Source organism: Paracoccidioides lutzii, assembly GCF_000150705.2.
Source record: "Paracoccidioides lutzii Pb01 unplaced genomic scaffold supercont2.25, whole genome shotgun sequence".
Classification (NCBI taxonomy): Eukaryota; Fungi; Ascomycota; class Eurotiomycetes; order Onygenales; family Ajellomycetaceae; genus Paracoccidioides; species Paracoccidioides lutzii.
Genome location: NW_015440971.1, coordinates 31,226 through 53,438, shown reverse-complemented (window position 1 = coordinate 53,438; position 22,213 = coordinate 31,226). Strand labels below are relative to the sequence as shown.

The following is a 22,213-nucleotide window of genomic DNA, read 5'->3' as shown; positions in this document are numbered from 1 at the left end:
GGGATCTCTGTCACTTTATGTGGAGCAATTTATTTGAGGGCTCATTCATCACAAGAAGCGAGTAATACCTGGTCAGTTCGTGACTTGAGATACCAGTTCTGAAATGAGCCTAACCGGAGTAAGAGATCTCGATCTTAGCTCCCTCAACACAGTTTGCCCATCCAGGATACTAATAATATTAGCCTATCCCCTTTTGCAACGCAATGGAGAGAAATCAACTCACGATAGCTCTAGCCCAAAGAAATATCACATCGCCAGGCTGTAAGGCTCGGATAAACCCTTCCCCAGACCCACTACCCGAATCCTCCACGACTTCTTCTTTCTGATGTTTCCTATCCACCGTCCATACAATTTCATGAGTCTGCGTATCACGTGTTGCAACTTTATTCTTCTGAACAGGCCAAGTCAACTCTCTCCCATTCCCATCTTTGACAAAGTCCCACCCGACCGGTCGATAGGCGTTAGAGTAATCCGCGGGTGTTGTATACTTGTCCATCGGACCTAAATCTGGTGGCGGTTCTACCTTATCACTCAAGTGATGTAAACGACGAAGTATATTTGCTTCAAACCAGGAGAAGGAAGAGTTGTACGTTCCTAGATGGAGTTCATGTCAAAATTTTCCGGTCTCGCACAGCTCGCGTTTTATTGCTTTTTCTTAAGATAAAATTGAAAGGAAGAACTCCATACCTTCCGTCCCCCACTCCCCACCCCATCCCTGATCATGGCCAGCGATTTCAAATCTCACAGACTCAAGCTTCAAATCCCTCAATTCCAGTCCATCTTGCTTCAACTCCCTGATTTGAGGCCCTCTCAGAACCAACCCATATACCCCTGGGCCACGTGAAGAGACGCTAAAAGCGCTACTGGTGTCTAAAGTAACCACATCTCTTACTGAATAGTCCGCATAATTGATAATTATGTCTGCAATCTCCGTGGGTAGCGCAGGGTTGGTCGACTTAAGGAAGCCACGGACAAGGCCGACATCGGTTGGGGACGGGGAGTAAGGAGTTGTAACAGGAGTGGATATGTCCGTAAAGGATCCGGCGACGCTTCTGGAGGGGGATCCAGAAGAACTTGATTCGGATGAAGATCCATGCGGAGACGCTGGGACGAGGCCGAGGGATCGTCCTAGAAATGATAACATTGTATCTGGAGCAATTCTAACTTCGATGATCACAAATAAAATACCCTCCTGACTGGCTGATCTGCAGTGGCAGGACAGGTGCGACGGTAAATCGAATCTAATTGCTCGTATAAGGGATATGTTGGTGAAGGGTTCTCCTGGCTATGCTATGTTAGGTTGTGTCATTTAGACAAGAGAATAAATACATGTCCGCATGTCCAAAGGCAACCATGTTTTTACTTACAGCGTATGTTAGTCTGCTGCCTGAATTAGATCAGACCAATTAAGACTTGAATTTTGAATATTTAGAATATTTAGTAGTAAAGATTCATAGTTAAAAAAAATAGTTCTCCAAGATGCGACTGTCAGGCTACAAAGTAAAGAGGTTTCAATTGGAGGCTTATGATGTCAGCGATACTTTGGCCAGTTACTCGGCGACATTGTTCCATGACGCTAATTTAGAATGGGAAATTACCTTTTGTGTTTGTCTTGTTTGTCTTAGAGGTATATATGATGGTACTATTTACACCCCAAGGAGCCTTTGTTGGTGTTGTAATCATGTAATTTGTTATTTTTCATGGCTAAAACTCCATGAACTCACATGACATTTGTCTCATATCAGAATTCTTCTTCTGACTGTATTATGAATGAACACGACAGTTCAGGTAATAACATGGAGACCATCTGTTGACAACCTCATTCTCTTACAGTTGAGTTGAAGTCATGTGAGTTCGTGGCAATTTAGCGATCCTTTCAAACACTTCATAACACCATTTCTCACCCGTTTCAATCTCGAGGGACGCTCAAGCTTCCTATGTCTTCGATAGTTCCCCAGGGGCTGTAGCCCAAACTTTCCTATTTAGGGCTAGCTCCTGGCTCTCTGCAGGAATCACGCAGTCGTTGACCCAGGCAACTGTTGTAGACTGAAATCATGAGGTGAGAGGTGAGGAATGGCATCAGCCTCTCCGAGTACTACAGAGTACAATCTTATTCAAGCTGTCATCATTTTGTGCTGCAGTCTCCTTAAAATCCAAAACAACAAAGCTTTCACCTTTTGACATGTAACAGCTCCACAAGCCTTCCCATGAACACCTGAGCAGTCTTGACGCCATGAGCACCCGTGAGGGCAGGATCATCTGAAAGGAATCTAAACCCACATGCCTCATAGAGTTTCTGGGCAGATACATTCTCCGCCTCCACCCAGAGTCCTATATTTGCCCTTAACACACGCATCGAATTCGCTTCCACCCGCGCAGCCTCAACACTCGTTTCAATAAGTTTACGACCAATTCCCTGTCTTCTCGCCTCAGGCAGAACAAACATGGAAACAGCTATATAAGCAGCCTCCGAGTCGACAACTGATAGTGGGTCTGCTGCTTCGGTGTGGCTTGCTGGTTGCAGAAATGGATTCCATAATGTCTGGGACTCGGAGCCGTCTGCGGGAAATGCTTTTGGCCCAAGCAGCACTATCATTCCTAGCCATTCGTTCTGAGAGACATGTTCGATCTCGCTAATATCTGCGCTGTCTGCTTCCGTGCGGATCGCGACAAATGTGTTGGAGAGTGGATTCCGAAGGCGTTGAACCCAGGTTGCGTCGTCGAACTTCGACTCTCTGTCGTATGTCGACAAGAACGCTTGAGGATCCGCCTTTAGTGCACGGAGGCGTGCAGCTTTGTAGCGTTGGCATAAACGCTCACCGAAGGTCGGTGAAGGCCACTCTCGAGGGACATGGATCACTTTTGTTTCTGATGCCATTTCCCTGGGCGAGGATCTAAGGATTCCGACTATCTCTTCACCGTATGAAGATGAGGACAAAGTAACGCTGCTAAAATTGACTATTCAATGATTGATTGCCGCATTTATTTTTTGGTCAAAAGCTCCAGTCGCAACACTTTTCCCTGCATAGAAGGCGTGGATATTTTGGCGGGATATAAGTATCCCAATATGCCCTGAGTCATCTGGCGTTGGAGTTTTCCGAGATCACGTGAATTGCCTACAAATCGACAGAGCTGCACACCGACTATGTTGGTCGGTGTGCAATAGTTGCTCCATAACTCAGATCGATGAAACCCCTCAGAGTAGGGAAGGAAATGATAATTTGGATAGGCTGAAAAACCTCAACGGTACCTCCCTCTCGTTGTTTCTTCATACACCGAGGCGCCGCGAGTACATCACTCAAATGATTTTGCCAGTTTGGAATCTGAAGTGAAAGATGAATCAATTGAGGGATCATCCTCAACTTAAATTGCAACAACTTAAATTGCAACGTCATGCATTTTTCTATGATTCCACCCTGTCTCTGGAAAGAAATATCTAATACAGGAATTACACACTCTTGCTAGAGGGTACCCGTAACCTATATTTCTTTCTTCTGACGGAAGCCGATTTGCTTTACCATTAACATAAAGTTATGCACCATTTCCAAGTTTTAGAAGGAATGCCCAGTTTCAATGGATTTGCTCTATTACCGTCATCATTTATTCTCTTAATCTCCTCTATTTTTCATCTATCACCTCAAGATTTATATCTGTGCCATTTCGATCACTTTCTTAAAGAATAGTTTGATATCAAGCGTTCTTTACGGGTATGAAGCAGTAGAAATAGAGGAACAGTTGGTATGATCAAATCACCATTCTTGTCAAATCCTATTCTGAAACACGCTTCCCCGCATACGTTAAAAGCTTTTCTTCATTCCATCTCCTCGTCAAATTTCGAACTTGAGGAGGTCAATCTAGCACGAAAGGGGTAAAGTAGGTGCCAAGCCCCGGAAACATCTATTCTCCTGGCTCATTGTTCTGATTCTCTGGGAAGCCCAACATCATATGGCATCATCAACTACCCGTTGGACAAGTTCAAGACCCATATGACTACGTTTCGAAGTAGTCTATGGGATCCAAGACACCAGAGAATCATCGTCGAGGTCTGAATGGTATGGGAATAAATAACATTGCTTTTGGGTTTCTGGTAACTCTGATACTTCGGCAGAATCGCCAACACGCGATACAACTGCTGCCGTCAATCCTACCAGGCTGGCTGCAGCAAGTGGGCTGCTTCATGGTTCGCCCGAAGGGGAAGATGAGGACGGGGAGGATGAGGACGACGACAAGATTGGAGCTGACCTGAAATCTAACAGTCAGGCAAGAACAGTACGCCTTAGAAGTTAATATCTCTTGGTTAAAAACTTGAAACCGATCCCAGAAGGCAAGGAAATGAAACGAAAGAGCAACAAAAAGAAGAAATGAAAGGGATTGGGTGGACAGTAGACTCCTCCAAGGGTTGTGCTCGCGAGCCATTTTCATGATCAGCGATATCCAGTGGGCGAGATCGTCGAATATGCGGACGGCCATGACGATCTTCGACGCAACACTGCTGAAGAATCGTCACCTGTCTGTCCTGGACAACATGGATGATGAGTTCCTGAATGACTATCGCAAATCTGCTAAGTTCACCGCCAAGTCCGCCAGTATGCTCGAACAATCGCAAACCCCGGAATCTCGATGAGCAAGCTTGCCCAAGAGATTGAGGATGGCATTCGGGCACTGACTAACCACCAAGGTATTCAGACCGGAGACGCCCTCAAGGCCGTCCTGGGATTTCCGATTGGGCTCTGCTTGACTAACATAGGTGCTCACTGGACTCCCAATCCTGGAGCAAAGAAGGTTATTCTCCAGTTCGACGATGTCTTGAAAGTGGATTTCGGGGTTCATGTCAGTGGCAGGATTGTCGATAGTGCTTTTCCTGTTGCTTTCAATCCAGTCTCTGATAATCTCCTCGCAGCTGTCAGGTCAGCCACTAAGACTGGGCTCAAGGTACGAGAAATATGCTCCTTATAACGTTCTGCAAAGCTAAAATAAACGCTCAGGAAATTGGTTTTGATTCCTGCATAGCCGAAATCAGTGAAATAATCCAAGAGGTAATGGAGAGTTTCAAAGTCGAACTGAACGGAAAGACTATCCCCGTCAAAGCTGTTCGAAACATCAGCGGCCATAACATCTTACGCTACAAGATCCATGGTGACAAACAAATACATTTCGTCAAAATGCAAATATGGAAGAAGGTGATGTATTCGCCATCGAAACTTTCGGCACCACGGGCAAGGGTTATCTCAGAGCTGATGTAGGAGTCTACGGCTACGGGCGCAATGAGCATGTTAGCGCTGCTGGGCTTCATCATACTTCTGCCAAGTCATTGCTCAAAATCGTCGATGATAACTTCAGCACTCTTGTCTTCTCCAGGCGGTCCCTTGAGCATATAGGAGTGAAAAACTACCACCTAGGCATAAGGTAGCTTGTCTCGAATGGCATTGTTGAGTCCTATGCACCGATGGTGGATGTTCCTGGCTCTTATGTCGCACAGTTTGAACATGTTAGTTACCATCCGCGAAGTCAGATAAGTGGAATTTTCACTAACGAAATCATTTAAATAGACTGTCCTACCGCGGCCCAATTGCAAGGAAGTAATCTCTCGAGGAGATGATTATTGAGGAAAGTGGGAAATCAGGGGATTAAATATTCTCGGGGTGATTGTAATAGTTGATTCTTTTTATCCTTGACTTCAACCGCCAAGGGATGAGTTAAGAACAGCGCTGCAACACGTATTTCGTTTAGCATATCTTACGCTGATGGCGATCCTTTGAACTGCAAAATACTAAGAACTGAACATCACACTCTCTCATTGTCTCAAGATGCTGCCATGTGAAACTTTGCGCTCTCGTTCTTTGGCCGATATCTACTATTTATGTAATTCCATGCGAAAAAGGTAATACGAGGCCTGATTGATACATGAGGACTATCTACAAACAGTAGGGGAAGGACAATTTGTATTTCAAAAGCTCTTTTTCTTAAGCTCGTTCAATCACCACCGAGTCGGCCACCTTTCATCTCAACAACATTTACCAAAATTATTCTTCATGTCAGCCACCTCTAGCAAGTTCATAATCAAGTAGGAAGACTTTTATTAGCTATTAAAGCGTCTGAAATCAAGCAAATTTTAAATATTCAACCCACTTCTAAGACATATAACAATTTTAAAATTACCCTAGTAGACATTTTTTATAATTGAACTTTACATATAAATATACAATCAAACTGTCAAAAACTTACCTCTACAAAAAAAATTTTCAAGTTCAATAAATGATGTTCATGAATGAGAGAGAACAGTATTTTTTAAATCACAATTATATAAAAAATGACCAGTTCACTACTTGTGAAGTATAGATTCAAAATGCTTCTAATATTATAGAAGTTAATTAAGCCCACAGATTTATTCAATAGCATTTTGAATTAAAAACAAAATTTCTACCTAAATATTACTGTTTATTGAGCATCATATGAGGATTTAAAACTCTGACATAAGTGACTTAAATTGATGAATAATACTATAAAGAAGTAATTGTGAAATTTTGTTATGAATATATACAATTTTAAATAAAATTAATTTTTAGTAAAAGTCATCTCAGTAGCTTTGGTAGTAATTAAAATTAAGAAAAAAAATAAATAAGCCTTTATACAGTTAGAAAATAGAAAAAAGCAACTGTGATTAAAACAGCTAATGCTACAGATTGAGTTTCATTTTTTACAATATAATAAAGGATAAGTTATATTAAAGCGTATAATTTAGGCAGAAGCTGTCAGTAATCAATATTAGTGACTGAAACTAAACTACAAATAAGCTTAACTTAAAATGACTATTAGAGATATTCTATAAATATGTTGAGACTCAAACAGTTTATTGAATATAAAATAAATATAAAATGTTAATTGCAAGTAAAATATAATGGTCATATTATAACTGAATTTAATAAAATTTGCCTGAATCATAATATTAATATTTTATATATATTTTCTCGTTTACTGCAGTTGTTAGATATTAGCTACTTCTTATTATTAAAATGAGCATACCGCAAAAAAGTAAAGCAAAGCATAAGAATAAAGATCAATTATATTGATAAGAAGAAATTCTAGTCAACTATAAAGTAATTTCAAAATGGGAAGGTGGCCAACTTTGGTCGTGAATTAATTTAACTTGGATAACTCAGAAGTTCGTTTAAATGTGTGGATGAGGCATGTGGTTGGACATGCAACTCTGCTCTAGTTAATCATGTTCGACTAAAATTACTGATTAACTTATTCCTACAAAAGATGTTTCCTTCATCTAGTTACGGCTTGCAAAACAATAATGAAGCATCACATGACCCTGTGATCGAGTCCGTGGGCGTTGAATCCACAAATGCGGACCTCCGAGAAGCTCCGTTCTTTTGTGGCCTGATACACAGGCATGGGCTATCAACCAACCAACCGCGTTGTTAGTGAGCCACAGCTGATGATCATTTCCTGGGGTTAGCTTCATGGGAGAGCCTTGTGAGTGGTCACAGGTAGCGCCCGCGCCTTTCGTTCTGTGCCGAATACGGTCTACGCTATTAAATGGAATATATATTGGGAACGTAGTCTCGAAACTCATAGTTTTTCGTCATATGTTGACGATACGGACTAGAAACTCGAGACGGCTAACATGGCAGCACGAGGAGATACACAAAACAAAGACTCTAACAACGATAACAGCTCTGCGAGCAGGACGGATGACAACGGAGCCGCACGCGAGCTTACGGCGACATATTATTCCAGCTTCCCCAACAGGTCAAATTTGCGGAATGCCTTTCGAAACCTTGATAATCCCATCCACTTTGCGGAATGTCGAGGTTGTTTGGTAGACGAAGCAACGCGAAACTTCGTAGTCGATTTCGGGAACGATGAGGCGTATGCGGCTTTTGATCTGGATGAGCAAGACTTTGCTGCGCTTCTGAGCTCGCCTGCATGTTCATGTTTTTGATTTACTTTTACTCTACCCCTTTTTTTCTGTCTACCCATGTATTGTTCTATTAACTTTGACCTGCTGTGACTTACTGGATGGAATTAGAGGCCCAAATCGCTCGAGACGAGATGGATGTAAGTTTACACCGTCAAGCATTTATAGATCGTTTTTATATGAACCTTGACATTGCTGACTGGACTTATCACAGCAATATATGGTCACCTGAACTTCAACGGGAGGTAGCCCAGGTACGGTGAGATAGCTAATTTTAAGGCCATGGAAAAAGAAAAAAAAATTATGGCACGCAACCCAGGACTTATATCTTTCCTTCAGACCGTAACGAGCGACTATGGAGTTTCAGCGCGTCTCCAAGCAATGATGGTTTCGGAACCTGATACCTCCCCAAGCAACCCAGCAGACACTGTCAATCGCCCACCCATAAGCAAAACAGAGCCTGATCTAGAAAGAAAATCCATGCGATCTTCCCCGGAAGACCTGGAGCGAGGGCATCAGCTTGCGGGCCTCCAACGGGCCGAAACGGCAATTTCTTCGCTCGACGGAACCGGGTTTAGCAAAATTTCACTCGCCCAGGTCGTCAATAAGATATGGCATTTTGCTTCGGTGGATTATGGGCAGAAATGTATGAAAAAACAGGCCTGTCATATATCTCGTCAACAATGTTAAAATGTTCAACATTCCAGAAGATGCTGATAAACCAAATTAGATCTCTGTTTGGGGTATAATTCGCTTCATGTGGCTTCCGGTGTGCATTTTGGAACGTCGCCGGGAAAACCGGATGGTAAAAGGGTCTGGACATGGCTCCTAATATGTGATGATGGTTTGTTCATATTTCAGATTTTCTCCAGGCTAAATTCTTCTCCCACTTTGGATTGCCAACGTCCGAAACCTGACATAGGTGCTACAGGAACCGTAATATCGATTCATGAAAATCCATTCCCCCGCCCAAGTGAAATGCCCCAGAAGCAGCGGCAGAAAGCTCTCGAGGTAATTCGACGTAATACCAATTTAGTATTCTCTGGAATATCGTCGCAGCATATTGCTAGCGAACATAGCAATCCGCTAATGACTACATATGTGCGGAATTTTCCGAATGAGACGGGTACGGCAGCAGTTAAGCCTGGAGAAGGCCCTAGCTTGCTCTTCTACTACCTATTTGACAATTGGCCCGCAAACTATAATCTAGTCGTTGGGAGGGAGCATTCGTATAACGCTGCTCTTGATAGTTTAGTAAGTGATTATATTTTTATTCAAGTAACCGCATGAATTCCTCATTTCTGCTAATGACCAGAGTAGAGAAAACGTATGCTGGAACGAGCTGAGGTTGGGCTAATTGACGAGCTGCACACGCTTGGCAGGCAGCTCGCAGTCCTCCAACGGCTCTATCAGAGCTATGACTTGATTGTGAATCGCATTCTCAAAAGGCAGCGTTTGCTTCGAGAGGAGGTTCGCATCTCCCAGTCTGGACCCGGTCTCCACGACCACCACCATCATCAGAGTCAACAAAATCATGGTGGCAGCCCTTTCGGGTTGGATTTCCTTAATCGAGCAAACACCTCAAGATCGATGGCGTTTGACGAGACGAATCCGACGGACCTGGGTGGCGTCCAGCTCAGTTCTGCAGCCATTGGCCGCTTCGAACGTCTTCTTGATCGGATTAGGCTGTACGCCTTAAGCGAAATTGATGGGTGCTTGACTGAAAAGGAGTCAATGACGTTCATGGTAAACCTGTCATAAAGCTTCCCATGTCCGCACCATCTTCTCGGATCGTACTAGCTGACACATTTTTAGGTCTTCAATTTAATCGCCGTCAAAGACTCACAGGCAGTCGAAAGGTTGACTCGAACTACAATACTCATAGCCAAGGCAACCGTTTTATTTCTCCCCGTGACTCTGATGACTGGATATTTCTCGACGCAGATCAAGGAGCTTGAAGGTGTATATACGGTTAAACAGTATTGGGTTTCCTTTGCAGTGCTCCTGGCGCTGTCCGCAATAGTTCTCGCAGTGTATGGGTGGGCCACTGATACAGTGGAAGGCAAGACCATCTATGTTTCCTTTGCAAAGAGTTTCTATCGTTCTTCTGCAGCAGCCTTGGGGAGAAAGAAACACAAGGTTAAGTAGGTGGATTTTATTGATAAGATATTTTCTTTTTCGTTTTCTTTGAAATTTTTTACCAATTTTGTAGAAGTTTGGGGTGTTTTATATCGAGAACTGGAATTTAAATTTTTTTGAACCGAGTAATTACTATATGCGATGCGATGCGATGCCAGGGTTGAGGATTGGCATTGTCTTGCTTTGCGTGGTTGAGGCTGGCGTATCCTGCCTATCCAAAGCAAGCAAAGTGGAGCCATATAATGAGCATACGGTCTTGTTGTTTCTCGGAGCTTGGCTCTGGTGTTTGGTGCAGACGGAGATTTTACGATGAAAACCTTAAATGTAATATAGGAGATGCCGGATTTTCATCGAGTGTCTGTGGCAATTCACTTTTGTCCCTTGATCTAGTAACTAAAGTGATATTATATGTCAGCTGCAGGCTGTCGGTTCGCATTTTGGTCTGTGTTTCTTACTGCTGGCTGAGGGATAGCAGTGGAGGAATTCTGGAGCCTTGTTTTTGGCATTCCATGGTTGTTTAGCCTCAGGCGAATAATAAGGAGGATATGTGTCCTTTTCTGTAGCGCAAGCAGTGCCCGATTTAGGCAGACGGAATGGATGGTATATAAAACATGCAAGATAGCTATGACCGGTGACTAGCTAATAGCATTCAACATTAATTTCTATATCTCTGATATCTCCAGATCCATATCCCCAGACATATATTCCGTGTTTACATCGTTGTTGAATATCCCTCGTTTTGGTTGGGGCGATTGGGCTCAGGTCACGTTATCTGGCTGACAAAGGCTACGCTACGCTTACCGCCGAATTCCTCAATCTGGACGTGCTGCCAAAAATTCGCACCTCTCATCCAGCTCGCTGCTCTCCGTAACCTCATCCCCATCGACTGCTGGCTTGTTCCATCTCCATCTCGTTCGCCTATTCGCTCTTCGACCTGTTCATAATCTCCAGTGAGTCTCAATTCCCCAACCCCTCCCATCCCCACCTTTTCCGTTCTTAGTTACTTAGGACAACCGTGGCTCTCTTCCCTCCGCCGCACAACTTTGCTTCCCACCTTTTACCCCAGCACTATCCCCAAACGTGCTGCCTCCCGAGATGCCTGATACGCCCAAAGCCCGCTATCTAACCACAGTGCATACTGAATTCAGCAGCTAACTCGCCTTTTTGGCTCCTTGACTGTAGTCCTCCCTCTACCCTTTTGTTTTGCCCTGTTAGATACTCCCCCAAGACCGCCAACATGGGTATGACATTTTCGAAACTATTTGATAGAATATGGGGGAAAAAGGAAATGAGAATTCTCATGGTTGGTCTCGATGCTGCCGGAAAGACCACAATCCTGTACAAGCTGAAACTTGGCGAAATCGTCACAACAATCCCTACCATCGGTGAGTTCGATCCTATCTCGTACCCAACTTCAAACGGTCCCCTAAGGAAAAGCAAAATAAAATAAAATAAAATAAAATGATCTTCAAAATCACGTCTAGGGAGAATATCGAATGGTGGAATTTCCAGTTTTTGTTTTGTTAATATTCGAATCTTACCCCATGCAGGATTTAACGTCGAGACTGTCGAATATAAAAACATCCAATTTACCGTGTGGGACGTGGGTGGACAGGACAAGATCAGACCCCTGTGGAGGCACTACTTCCAAAATACCCAAGGTATCATTTTCGTGGTTGACAGCAACGATCGTGACCGTGTCGTCGAGGCTCGAGAGGAGTTGCAACGAATGCTCAACGAGGATGAACTCCGCGATGCCCTACTCCTTGTCTTCGCCAACAAGCAAGATCTTCCGGTATGTCTCATTCTTTCAACAGTGGATTTTAAGACTATTTTTATGAACATATGCTGATAAATCGATTTGTTTTGTAGAACGCGATGAGCCCTGCTGAAATCACCCAACAGCTCGGCCTGCAGAGCTTGACGCGACGCGCTTGGGTAAGTCAATTCCCATCTCAAAAATCTACGGTTATAATGACTGTCTGCTAATGACTCTTGTTTCCTTTTCAGTATATTCAATCCACCTGTGCTACAACTGGTGACGGTCTTTATGAAGGTCTTGAGTGGTTGGCAAATGCCCTAAAGAAGGCGGGTCATGAGTAAACGCTTAAATGAATTGATGTGGAAATAAACCAAACTCCCCCTCTTTTATCCTCTTCTCCCACCATTCTCCTGCTTCCCTAACCTCTCCAATATACCTGGGAAATTATGCGTTGCGTGTGCTGTGTGCCGTATCCGGAGTGCATGCAGAAGATATAATTTATGGGCTTGTGGACATGTTCTGATAGGTACTAACGAAGGACAAAAATTTTCCTTATTCCTTCCGTGCTGGTGTCATTATTTCTATCTCTCTCTCTCTTCCCGCTCATGTCACTGCGCACGCGTACATTATTTTGCAAATCTTTTGTGTGATGCTGTTCTTGTTTTAAAGGTTCCTTTCCCCATTTTTATCTACACTTTATATTTTCTATCCCGTTGTCCGTTTTATCGTGTCGTATTCTATCCTATTCTATGCCTTTTTCCGTTGTTAATTGAAGCCCTGCATTTAATTCCGTTAATACACTTCTTTTGCTCTTATCTATTTGTCCGTCAAGTAAAATGGTGAAGTTTCGCCTGTATGTCCAGGGCCGTTAAACAAACCTCGAGTTGAGTCCAAGAGCGTTGCTCGTCTTGGGTTTACCTTACCCCCGATGTGTTCGGGGGATGTGAAAAATCTTTGTGTCTCGTATTTCCTAACCGCATAGTTACATTTCAAACTGTCATTTGTAGTGCTGCTTTGTCCTCCAGAAATTAAAATAAATAGTGAATTAATAGTTCTCTGATATGTGCCAAACTAACTTCTAACCCCCCAACCCGCCCGTTGGAGCCCGTAAAAGAAACATAAGAGGTTCTCAATGACATCCCTCTTGTTATCTCCCCGTGCTTGCTTGCTCGTTTATTCTTTCCTGGCTCTTTTCACATTTAGATAACAAGGAGCGCTTTGAAATTTTAGATTGCTGCATGGCGCGGTGAGCATGTGTAGGAAACCGGAATGCAGATTAGATATAAAAGGACCTCGAATAATGGAAAGATTTACCACACGAGGGACTGTCAGATCTTCGGTTGTTACTATGATCCATTTATAGGGGTGCAGCTTAGGAGGTGGGTGCGGAGCGAAGGGTGAATACAGGTAGGGTGGAAGGCGGAGAGGGAAGAGCGGAGAGCAGGTGATACTACAGATTATATACCTGGGTATATGTACACACACCGTCTTTGCCGCACACATTCAGTTGACTTTACCCCCTTTTACTTCCTCATCGTGTTTCCTTGAAAGCTCCGTGGTATTGGGATGGTCGTCTCAAGAATATCATAACTGATTGCAAACATTCAATTTCAAGTTTTTACTTTCAGTTCTGCTTAGGTATATGGAGCCGCTTCGCTGCATATGTAGGTTAGCTTGCCTCTCATTCAGTACAAGAGGTTAAATCATCTCACAGGTTAACTAAGGGGCAAGAGAGAGTATTTCCTGTGGTTTCACACAGATCACCTGAAAACATGAATCAACTGACCTCCAATTCCTCAGAATAAAATATACCAACAAAACTTGCAAAATTAACAAGAGCTAGGAAAAATTGTATCATTACGCATACGATAACAAGGGAATAAACATTAAAAGTGAAAAATCAGAAGTGAGTTGAAAAAGAAATATAAATTGCGTAATAGCAAAACCGCTTCTCTCTACTTTCTGATTAAGAGAAGCCACTAATTTGGCTGGCTGCTCAGGGTGTATGTTTTTACCAATGAGAAGGCGGCTAGCAAAACATAGCAAGGGGGAAACAAGGACTAACACTTAGCACTTGATACTCTTGCTATGTAGCAATAATGTTGAGAACAGTGGCAACTGGCAGTTGTTCCCTATATATTACAGTAATCAGCCGGTAGAAGAAGTGAGACGTACTGTTGCCGCCAAACAAAAAAGAAGGTCCATCATTTACTGTTTTTATACTCTAAACAGTGAAGATTTACCTTGTCTTCAGCTAGAAAAACAGGAGCTTTTGAGAGCTTGTTTAAGTTCCCCCCATGGGAAGTGCAGGCATGTCGAACGTCGTGATTCTTGAAGTCTGACTGGCATTAAGTTCAGAGGAACAGGAGGAGGACCGTACCTGGTCTTTTATGACACCTTCACTTTTCACATCACCACCCTGCCCCTGAGACGTTGGTGCCATGCCGTCTGATGTGGATTTGCGCAAATCAATTCCGCTTATCCACCATGACGCAGCATAAATGATATGAGTGACGCAACGCACTTCCTCCATTGTACGGGGGGAATAGATCATGACAAAGGTGGGAGGGACGCATCGAAACCACCACCACCAGCTCTCTCTGGCAAGGGGATGGCGCTCACCCCAACCCTTTTCGATGATGGTTTTGACGTCTGCCGGGTGGAGAGTGAGGTGCATGCTTCCGTCGAAAGGGTGGGAGTGGCAGATCTCCCCGTTGCATGTCAGGTGACTTTGACATCGGGGCAGAGAAAACAGGCCCGTGTTGTGCTTTTCGAAACGGGAGGTCCCCAAGAACAAACTATCCGGATGCCGGAGTGATAATTCTTTGATCGTTGCCGTCAATGCAGTGTAGATAGCTTTCGAGCCCCTATCAGTCATCTGACGCTGTGGAGCAATTCCGACGATCTCTGGGCGATTGCCGATTCGTCTGGGAAGGTCTTTTAGGATCCCGCTCTGTGGATGGATGTAGGATGGAAGGGAGGGAGGATTTAGAGGATTACGCAAGGTAAAGATCCGTAAGACGCATATGCGGAGGTAGCCAGCGGGCGTAGAGGGAGTTCCGCCGGGACCAAGTGCCAGGAAGTCATGGTATCCCTTATGGACTTTTTTGGCGAAGTTGACTAGCCATAATGCCACAAGAGTAAACAGGGCGAGTGACAAGGTAGAAGATGCAAGAGGCTCTTTCCAGGACATTGCAATAGAATGCAACTGTGTCTTCATGAGTCACTGAATATGATATAGAGCAGTATAAAGCAATGCAGAGGTCTTGACATACCATTCTGTGACGACAGTCACGGATGTATGAAAAATGACTTCCACAATTTACCAGTAAACAAGAAGGCAGAAAAGAAGACAATCCGGAGCAAAAAATGAGTGTCTGAAGTATAACAACAACAATGTTGGAGACTTGAGAAATCTATAGGGAGAGCAAAAGAGAGAGAGTGACTCATAAATAACTACTAGGAGCCAGCTTTCCAGAGAGGAACACAAGGAGAACAACACAGGGAGCGGTATAGGATGAAAGGGTTCCTAGGGTAAGCTATTTATCGTCCTCTACAAGTATTTTCGAATTCTCAAGTGACTGCAGCGATATTCGCAGTGCGAACCTGACCCAAAGCCAATGGCTACGGCAGCCGCCATGCACCCCGGCTGGACGAACCAGCTCACAGCAGAAGCGACTTCTTCCACCCCCCGAAGGACAGTTCAGCTGGATTGATGTCCACTCGAGAAGTTGAGGCAAAACAAGTTCAATCACACACAGCCTCTGGATATCAGCCAGCTAAATAAATAAATAAATAAATAAAAAAAAAAACCGTTCACGTAGCTGATGATGGAGAAAATACACACGCGGGTGCGGTGCAGAGCATGTGTTGATGTGCATCGTTATTTGTGCATAATGGCCTTCGTCAGACTCGCATCACCTGCCAAGGGAGAAAGCTTTTGGCACTTCGAATTGGTTAACTATCTAGTTAAATAAATGGCTTGGTTACGGTTTGGCTGCGCCACGCGGGGGGGGGGGGGGGGGTCAACAGGGTTTGGGTATCTTTATTAGATGTTGGACACCCTATTTGCCCGCTTCGGCCTTCGGGAGGCCGTAGGCTCGAGTTTTTTATAGATAACTAGTTAGTTACATAACCCACTTCGCCCACTGGACGAATACGCGGGATGTCAGGCCGACATTGGAATCATATGGTCGTTGGATGAACCCTTGCACCACGAGATTTGGCATTGAAGAGCACCTGCATCAAAGGGGCAACCCTTGAGCAGTCTGAACCTTCAACCGCCATCGTTCTTCTTTTCTGTTGGCGAAGGACGGGTGTTCGAAAGATGATTATAACTAACTATAACTAACTTTAACTAACTAGTTAATTAGTTTTCTGGAGTGTCGATTGACCTCAACCGCCTTTTTGAGAGATATTTAGTTGTCGAATGACAGACTACCATCAAAGACCCTGCCATCCGTTATATTCTACTGCTACACACTAAAGGTCTCCTTTTGACAAGAGTTATTTAAATGCTAAAGAATAATATAAGGTTTCTGCGTCTTTTCTCATTCAAACAGGAATATGGCCCTTATTCAGAATCTGAACAGTGTTTGGACCATTCTAGGTTTCCCCCATCTCCTCTTCTCAAGGCCGTTGTCCATTGAGCTTTACCTGAGAGTTTCCAATAACCTCCAAAGACTTTACTAGCCGCAGTAGGCGACGAAAACATATGCGCTAAGAAATTCAAACCCAAACGCTGCTAGTTAGTTAAGGTTCTTACGGGATTCTTCAAGCTATCTTTATCAAAACTCAAATGCAGTCTGACCATTGAGCGAATCTGCTCTGTAGAAATAACACAAACATGTTCACAGAATAGCCGAGGGCAGCTGCAATGAGCAATGAGAAAGCTGTAGTTAGAAATGGGGATTTCATACATCTGATATACTCCATTCTTGTGATAAACAGCGTGTGAATAAATAAAAGGTTGTATATCAGAGTGTGAACGATCCGTAAATCAATGTTTAGATAAGAAGATAGCATACCAAGCAGGTAAAGGAGAACACAGGCCTCGACCATAGATGACGTGAAAAAGTACGTACAAAAATGATAAAATTGAAAGGATGTAACGAATGAAGCCATAGCCGGAATCGTCAATTGTTATTTATTACTGCGTATTGAATTCAGAGCCACTGGGGATTCATCCCAACATCTGCAAACTCTAGGTATACATGGTTGAGTGGATCATTATCTGTTCATCAACAGAGATGGGGAGGGGTATAAAAGCCAGCCTCGCAGAATCTCACAAGACTTATTTCTAGAACAACAACATTCAGTTCAATTAATGGAAGGCCTCTTCCCCACATTGCTGTACAGAAAGAATAGTGCATTTATCAAAATACTGGTTCAATCACATAGATTTAGAGGGCTCCGCGTTCCCCTGATGCCATTGGTCTTCGGAACCTAGAAGCAGAAAAAAAGAATCCGTACTCCGTAGTTAACGTTACCTCCTCCCAAAATGAAGTGCACTTGGCTGCTAAATTGGGTTAATTATTCCCCACGTACCTCTGCTGCCGCGGTTGCTCCTCGCATGGCATTCGCTCGTTCTTGTTGGTGGGTACCTAAATAACTGATATTCCACATGTGCAAGCTGGTTCAGGCGTTGGGTTTGGCAGCTGACTCCACCGGTGGTCGAATCAATCCATCGCAGCACGGCTCACGATCTTATTGATCCACGTTCTCGTAACTAGTTAGTTAACTAGTTAGATCGGGCAGAGCTGACGTGAGCAGGCCCAACAAAGATGCTGTCAGGTTTCCGACAAATCTATTAATTTCAATATTCTCCACGGATTTGCAGATTGTCTCACCAGAGAGTTATGACAGTTTGGGAGTTTGAGAGGTAAGAATAATGGCAGTGAGGGAGGAGCTGTCAAAAGGGTTGACAGTCTTGCTGCATTCAAGAGACCCCACCAAAACAAGGTGGCAGCACACCTATGATGCATTTCTCAAACATGCATGGGCTACAGCACATGCGGAGGTGCTCTTTCGCTCTAGCCTTTTATGTCGAATTGCAACTTACCCTTTTCCAACCCAATATTTGGGATTCTCGTACAGCCTGACCGCCTGAATGCCAGGGGAGCTTAACATGGGCTGCAGAGCTTAACTAATCACCTGCTGACCAAGAACGCGATACCGGAATTATTTTATCGGTGCCGACGAGAGGGTCAGCCAGCATAGCATCTTTTCATTCGGCATCGATTGACCCTTGGAAATCAAGCAATAAGAAGCATGAAAAGCACAAAATTATCATTTTCTCGATTGGCTTTTGGAATCTCCAGGGGGGGTGTGATGCTTTGGGGAAACCTTTCCGCTCCCTTTTTTGTATTATATCTGTCTAACCTGTCCGATAACCGCGGTTCCCTCGAGATTATGAGAAAGGGAACTTGGCCCGACTGGCCTCTTTACAAAGGCACAACTGCCCGCCCCGGAAAAGACCAAGGGGTTGTTGGTTCAGCGGCAACTGGTTCATTCACTGGATCTTATCAATAGTAAGAAACCAACATCGGGATCTCCCTTGTTATATGAAGGCATTCGCGCATTGAATTCGAGGTTGGATACGGCCTCTGGAACGCTCTCATGGCTAGTACGCGGGGCCATCTGCAATACCACCCAGGTCTCGATGTTGACGGTTTTGGTTAATTAGGGCTTCAGAAATATGGCGTTCCTTAATTATGTTTCCACCTTCCATACTCTTAGAGGACCGATATCAACCTTATTGCATCGTGGGACTCTAAGCGAGCTAAGCTACAACTAATAAATATATCGGTGCACGTGACATCGGGTAGCCGGGGAATCCTCCAACACAAACTCCCGGATATCCTTAGTCAGCACGTCCGTGCCGGTTGCTATGGGGATTAAACCGGGACCGCTAGTACATATTGGGACTAGCGAATGTGCCCTGATTGGTCGGCCAAACGAGCGGAACAAACCATGGGTGTCCTTCGAGGCTCCTTGCGGATGCTTAGTGGGTTCATGTTTTCCTTTTTGACGACGATAATTTTTATTCCTCAGGGTGCAGCGTCGTCAGAACTGACTGCAGAGCCCCTTCGTCTCCTTGATTTTTCGCCGATTGGCCTCCTTGAGGAAATATAATAAGCTGTTTGCTATCTGTGTTTATATGTGGATAGCAGCGATCTTTTGCTGGGTTAGTGATTGGTATCCTCGGATTTACATGACGTCCGGTTAAGTTTTGTAGCTACCACGCATTCCATACAACGGCCCAATTTGTTAGTGGATACAGCGATTCGGACAACTTCAGTTTGACAGCTTCCTTATCCCTCCATCATTTATTCCACCCCCATCCCCGTCAGCGTTACTGTCCTGGTTTGCATCCTTATCGAGAAGGAAATGACACGCCGCCACGCCTCTTCTCATTTCCGTGATGACATTACCCAATGTCTCATGTTGGAAACAGACGCAGAGAAACAGTATTATTCCTGCCCATCCCGACGCGCTTCTTTCGACCATGATGAAGACTCCGCGGTCTACATAGATTCTCCCTACGACACAACTGCTTCCGTGGAACCCATACTAGGCTGCCGCAACTTCCCAGTGAAACGGAAACGGAGATTTCACCTCTACAGAGTGCCACATTCTGTTATGCGACGGATATGTTGGGCCGTATTCATGGGTTTGCTTCTGTTTGTCGCATTTCTATTCCGGTTTAGCATTGCTGGCTCCTCGTTCAGCGTTGTGCGACTGAACCCGCCAAACCAGAAGCCCAAATCAGCTCAGTGGGAAGATTTCCCATTCCTCACCCGGTTTTACGGGGGGATAAAGACACTGGTTCCAAGGCAAGATAATGTCCCTGAGTACCCAGTTGATGGGATGGTCGAAAAGATTATGGATTTGCCAACAGGTGACGTAAAAGGGGAGCAGTCGGGAAAGAAAGCTGAGGCGATGAGGAGTATGGTTTTCAACCCCTATCCGGATTACAAATCCAAAAACTATATTGAAAAGTATGGAGTGAAGCGTGACTGCTTTCTGGATGCTGAGAAGAGAATGACGATCCCACCGGTACGACATTTCCCAGGTATACCCAAAGGATTTCCAGATGCTGCGATGGGATCAAATAAGCTCTTGGGCATAAATGACGATGTGTGTTTCGATAGATTTGGACGGCTTGGTCCGTACGGTCTTGGCTATGGCGTTGCCTCAGGCGGGAGTGGGGCTGGCCTGGAGGGCGACAGATCAGGGGTAGCTGAGGTATGGGAAGATGTCCCGCCTGTCGATTTCCGAGCCGTCAAATGGGCGGAAGCACAAGACCGCTGTGCAGCTGCAAACAGCCATCGATTTTCTAAGCTTGAACATCCAAGGGTGGATCGGGTTGCTGCTGTGCCATTGGGTACTCTGGATGCAAGGTACGAAGAAGAGGGGCCCGTAACTACACAGCCTAAGGGCAATGAAGACGCTGTAGCCGCCAACGATACATTGAAACTTCCACGAACGGCTGTTATCATTCGAACCTGGAGTGACTACAAATACAACAAGGAAGAAATCATGTATTTGCGTTCTTTAATTACAGAGTTATCCTTGACATCTGGAGCGGAATACACACTTCATTTCTTGATACAAGTGAAAGATGACAACCTGCAAATTTGGTCGGACGATGATACCTACCGTCGTGTTCTTAGAGATTCTCTACCGAACGAATTCCGCGGAATGGGCACACTGTGGTCAGAAAGACAAATGGGCCTGATATATGGTGGTCTTGAAGAGACCTTCGCTCGAGACCTCCCTGTCCATGGAGTTTACAGGAGCACTTTTATGCCCATCCAATACTTTTCCTATCGACATCCTGAATATGACTTCATCTGGAATTGGGAAATGGATATCCGATACACTGGACACTGGTATCACTTCTTCCACAAGGTTAGTGAGTGGGCGAGAGAACAACCACGCAAGGGCCTTTGGGAGCGCAACTCGCGATTCTACCTTCCATCCGTGCACGGGTCCTGGGAAGATTTCCGCCAAATGATCCGCGTGCAAACTGAGATTGGAACCGACAGTCTCAATAATATGTGGGCCAAACCCGCTAAAAGTCACCCTAAAATCCTCCCAGAGGCGATCAAAGCAGACAAGCCAATCTGGGGCCCCGAACGACCGCATGAGCAGGACATTTTCGAAGTCGAGGGTGAAGGTATCCCCCCAACAACCTACGAGAAGGACAACTACGTGTGGGGCGTTGGTGAAGATGCCGACTTAATCGTCTTCAACCCCCTCTATGATCCAGTAGGAACCACTTGGCTTCTCCGCGATGATGTAACTGGATACAACAGAGAGGATGGAGGGCCTCCCCGCCGCGCAGCAATTGTTGCCGCCTCGCGATTATCACGCAAGCTTCTGGCCATAATGCACCTTGAGACAAGTATGAAACGCCACACGATGTTTTCAGAGATGTGGCCCGCCACAACTGCGCTCCACCACGGTCTCAAAGCCGTCTATGCTCCCCACCCTGTGTACATCGATCGTCGCTGGCCGACCAAGCATCTTGAATCAACGTTTAATGCCGGCCGCAATGGCGCAACTGGAGCATCCAGGTTATCTGTATTCGGCGACCGGGAGCATAATTTCAGAGGTACGACGTGGTTCTATTCTGCCATCCATTCAGCAAATCTTTGGCGGCGGTGGCTTGGATATAGGGTTGATGGCGGTGGTGGGGAAGAGTATGAGATGGCGACCGAGGGACGGATGTGTTTGCCTCCTATGTTGCTTCATCCCATCAAGGATATTGAGATGATTGTTGAGAGTGTGGATCGTTGAGACTGTTCTGGTGTTTGCAAATGGGTCTACTTTTTCCTTTTTAAGGGGAGTTCTGTTTTAATTTATCTTGTTTAAGTGGGATTTATTTGTCTGTAAAAAGTTTTGTTTTTCCTTGCTCTCCTCGTTTTGTTCGGTTATTTTCTTTTGTTCCCTCATGAGCGGCGTTATGTTTTCTTTTGTTGTCTCTTTACTCTTAGTAATAGGTGGTACATCGACATCGACTCGACTCCTCTATTTTACCAGTGACGGTCTCTGGAGCATTTTTGTACTTTTATTATATACCTGACACGACATCTCCTTCCATTATAATTTAGTAGACATGATGAGAACGATGAATGATGGAGTAAGACCCAAGCAAAATTTCTTTCTGCCTCATGTTATATTTTGAAATTCGTATACCCTTTCTCTTTGTGTACCTCGCATCCCCCATGTGGAATGGAATGGCAAATTTCCTTCGTATCTTTCCATCGCATATGTTAATATCTTTTCCTCTAGAAATGATGTTCTAGTACCTTCTTCTACTATTTCTGGACTGATTTTCTATAAAGATACTGTATCGATTTGGGATGGATGCTATTTTA

At 44.5% G+C, this 22,213-nt stretch overlaps 7 protein-coding genes across 7 annotated transcripts; 4 read left to right on the top strand and 3 right to left on the bottom strand.

Annotated features, from left to right (window-relative positions):
• Nucleotides 1-109: 109 nt before the first annotated feature.
• On the bottom strand, nucleotides 110-1,144 carry PAAG_07706 (hypothetical protein; the record flags this gene model as incomplete). Its single annotated transcript, XM_002790361.2, has 3 exons — nucleotides 110-169; nucleotides 224-594; nucleotides 688-1,144. The coding sequence occupies 3 exons, from the start codon at nucleotides 1,142-1,144 to the stop codon at nucleotides 110-112; spliced, it is 888 nt and encodes a 295-aa protein (XP_002790407.2).
• A 1,026-nt stretch (nucleotides 1,145-2,170) lies between these two features.
• On the bottom strand, nucleotides 2,171-2,878 carry PAAG_07705 (acetyltransferase; the record flags this gene model as incomplete). Its single annotated transcript, XM_002790360.2, has 1 exon — nucleotides 2,171-2,878. One exon carries the CDS (start codon nucleotides 2,876-2,878, stop codon nucleotides 2,171-2,173), a length of 708 nt encoding a protein of 235 aa, XP_002790406.2.
• A 1,131-nt stretch (nucleotides 2,879-4,009) lies between these two features.
• PAAG_07704 (methionine aminopeptidase) lies at nucleotides 4,010-5,243 on the top strand (the record flags this gene model as incomplete). Its single annotated transcript, XM_015846304.1, has 5 exons — nucleotides 4,010-4,052; nucleotides 4,109-4,269; nucleotides 4,387-4,509; nucleotides 4,588-4,932; nucleotides 4,986-5,243. 5 exons carry the CDS (start codon nucleotides 4,010-4,012, stop codon nucleotides 5,241-5,243), a joined length of 930 nt encoding a protein of 309 aa, XP_015700698.1.
• A 2,390-nt stretch (nucleotides 5,244-7,633) lies between these two features.
• On the top strand, nucleotides 7,634-10,075 carry PAAG_07703 (hypothetical protein; the record flags this gene model as incomplete). The annotated part of the gene is made up of 8 exons (XM_015846303.1): nucleotides 7,634-7,878; nucleotides 8,039-8,067; nucleotides 8,096-8,181; nucleotides 8,267-8,573; nucleotides 8,658-8,771; nucleotides 8,859-9,181; nucleotides 9,248-9,673; nucleotides 9,743-10,075. The coding sequence occupies 8 exons, from the start codon at nucleotides 7,634-7,636 to the stop codon at nucleotides 10,073-10,075; spliced, it is 1,863 nt and encodes a 620-aa protein (XP_015700697.1).
• Nucleotides 10,076-11,303: 1,228 nt separating this feature from the next.
• On the top strand, nucleotides 11,304-12,169 carry PAAG_07702 (ADP-ribosylation factor; the record flags this gene model as incomplete). Its single annotated transcript, XM_002790357.2, has 4 exons — nucleotides 11,304-11,451; nucleotides 11,617-11,861; nucleotides 11,939-12,004; nucleotides 12,077-12,169. The coding sequence occupies 4 exons, from the start codon at nucleotides 11,304-11,306 to the stop codon at nucleotides 12,167-12,169; spliced, it is 552 nt and encodes a 183-aa protein (XP_002790403.1).
• A 1,943-nt stretch (nucleotides 12,170-14,112) lies between these two features.
• On the bottom strand, nucleotides 14,113-15,021 carry PAAG_07701 (hypothetical protein; the record flags this gene model as incomplete). The annotated part of the gene is made up of 1 exon (XM_002790356.1): nucleotides 14,113-15,021. The coding sequence occupies one exon, from the start codon at nucleotides 15,019-15,021 to the stop codon at nucleotides 14,113-14,115; it is 909 nt and encodes a 302-aa protein (XP_002790402.1).
• A 4,196-nt stretch (nucleotides 15,022-19,217) lies between these two features.
• PAAG_07699 (hypothetical protein) lies at nucleotides 19,218-21,632 on the top strand (the record flags this gene model as incomplete). The annotated part of the gene is made up of 1 exon (XM_015846302.1): nucleotides 19,218-21,632. The coding sequence occupies one exon, from the start codon at nucleotides 19,218-19,220 to the stop codon at nucleotides 21,630-21,632; it is 2,415 nt and encodes an 804-aa protein (XP_015700696.1).
• Between the last annotated feature and the right edge of the window lie 581 nt (nucleotides 21,633-22,213).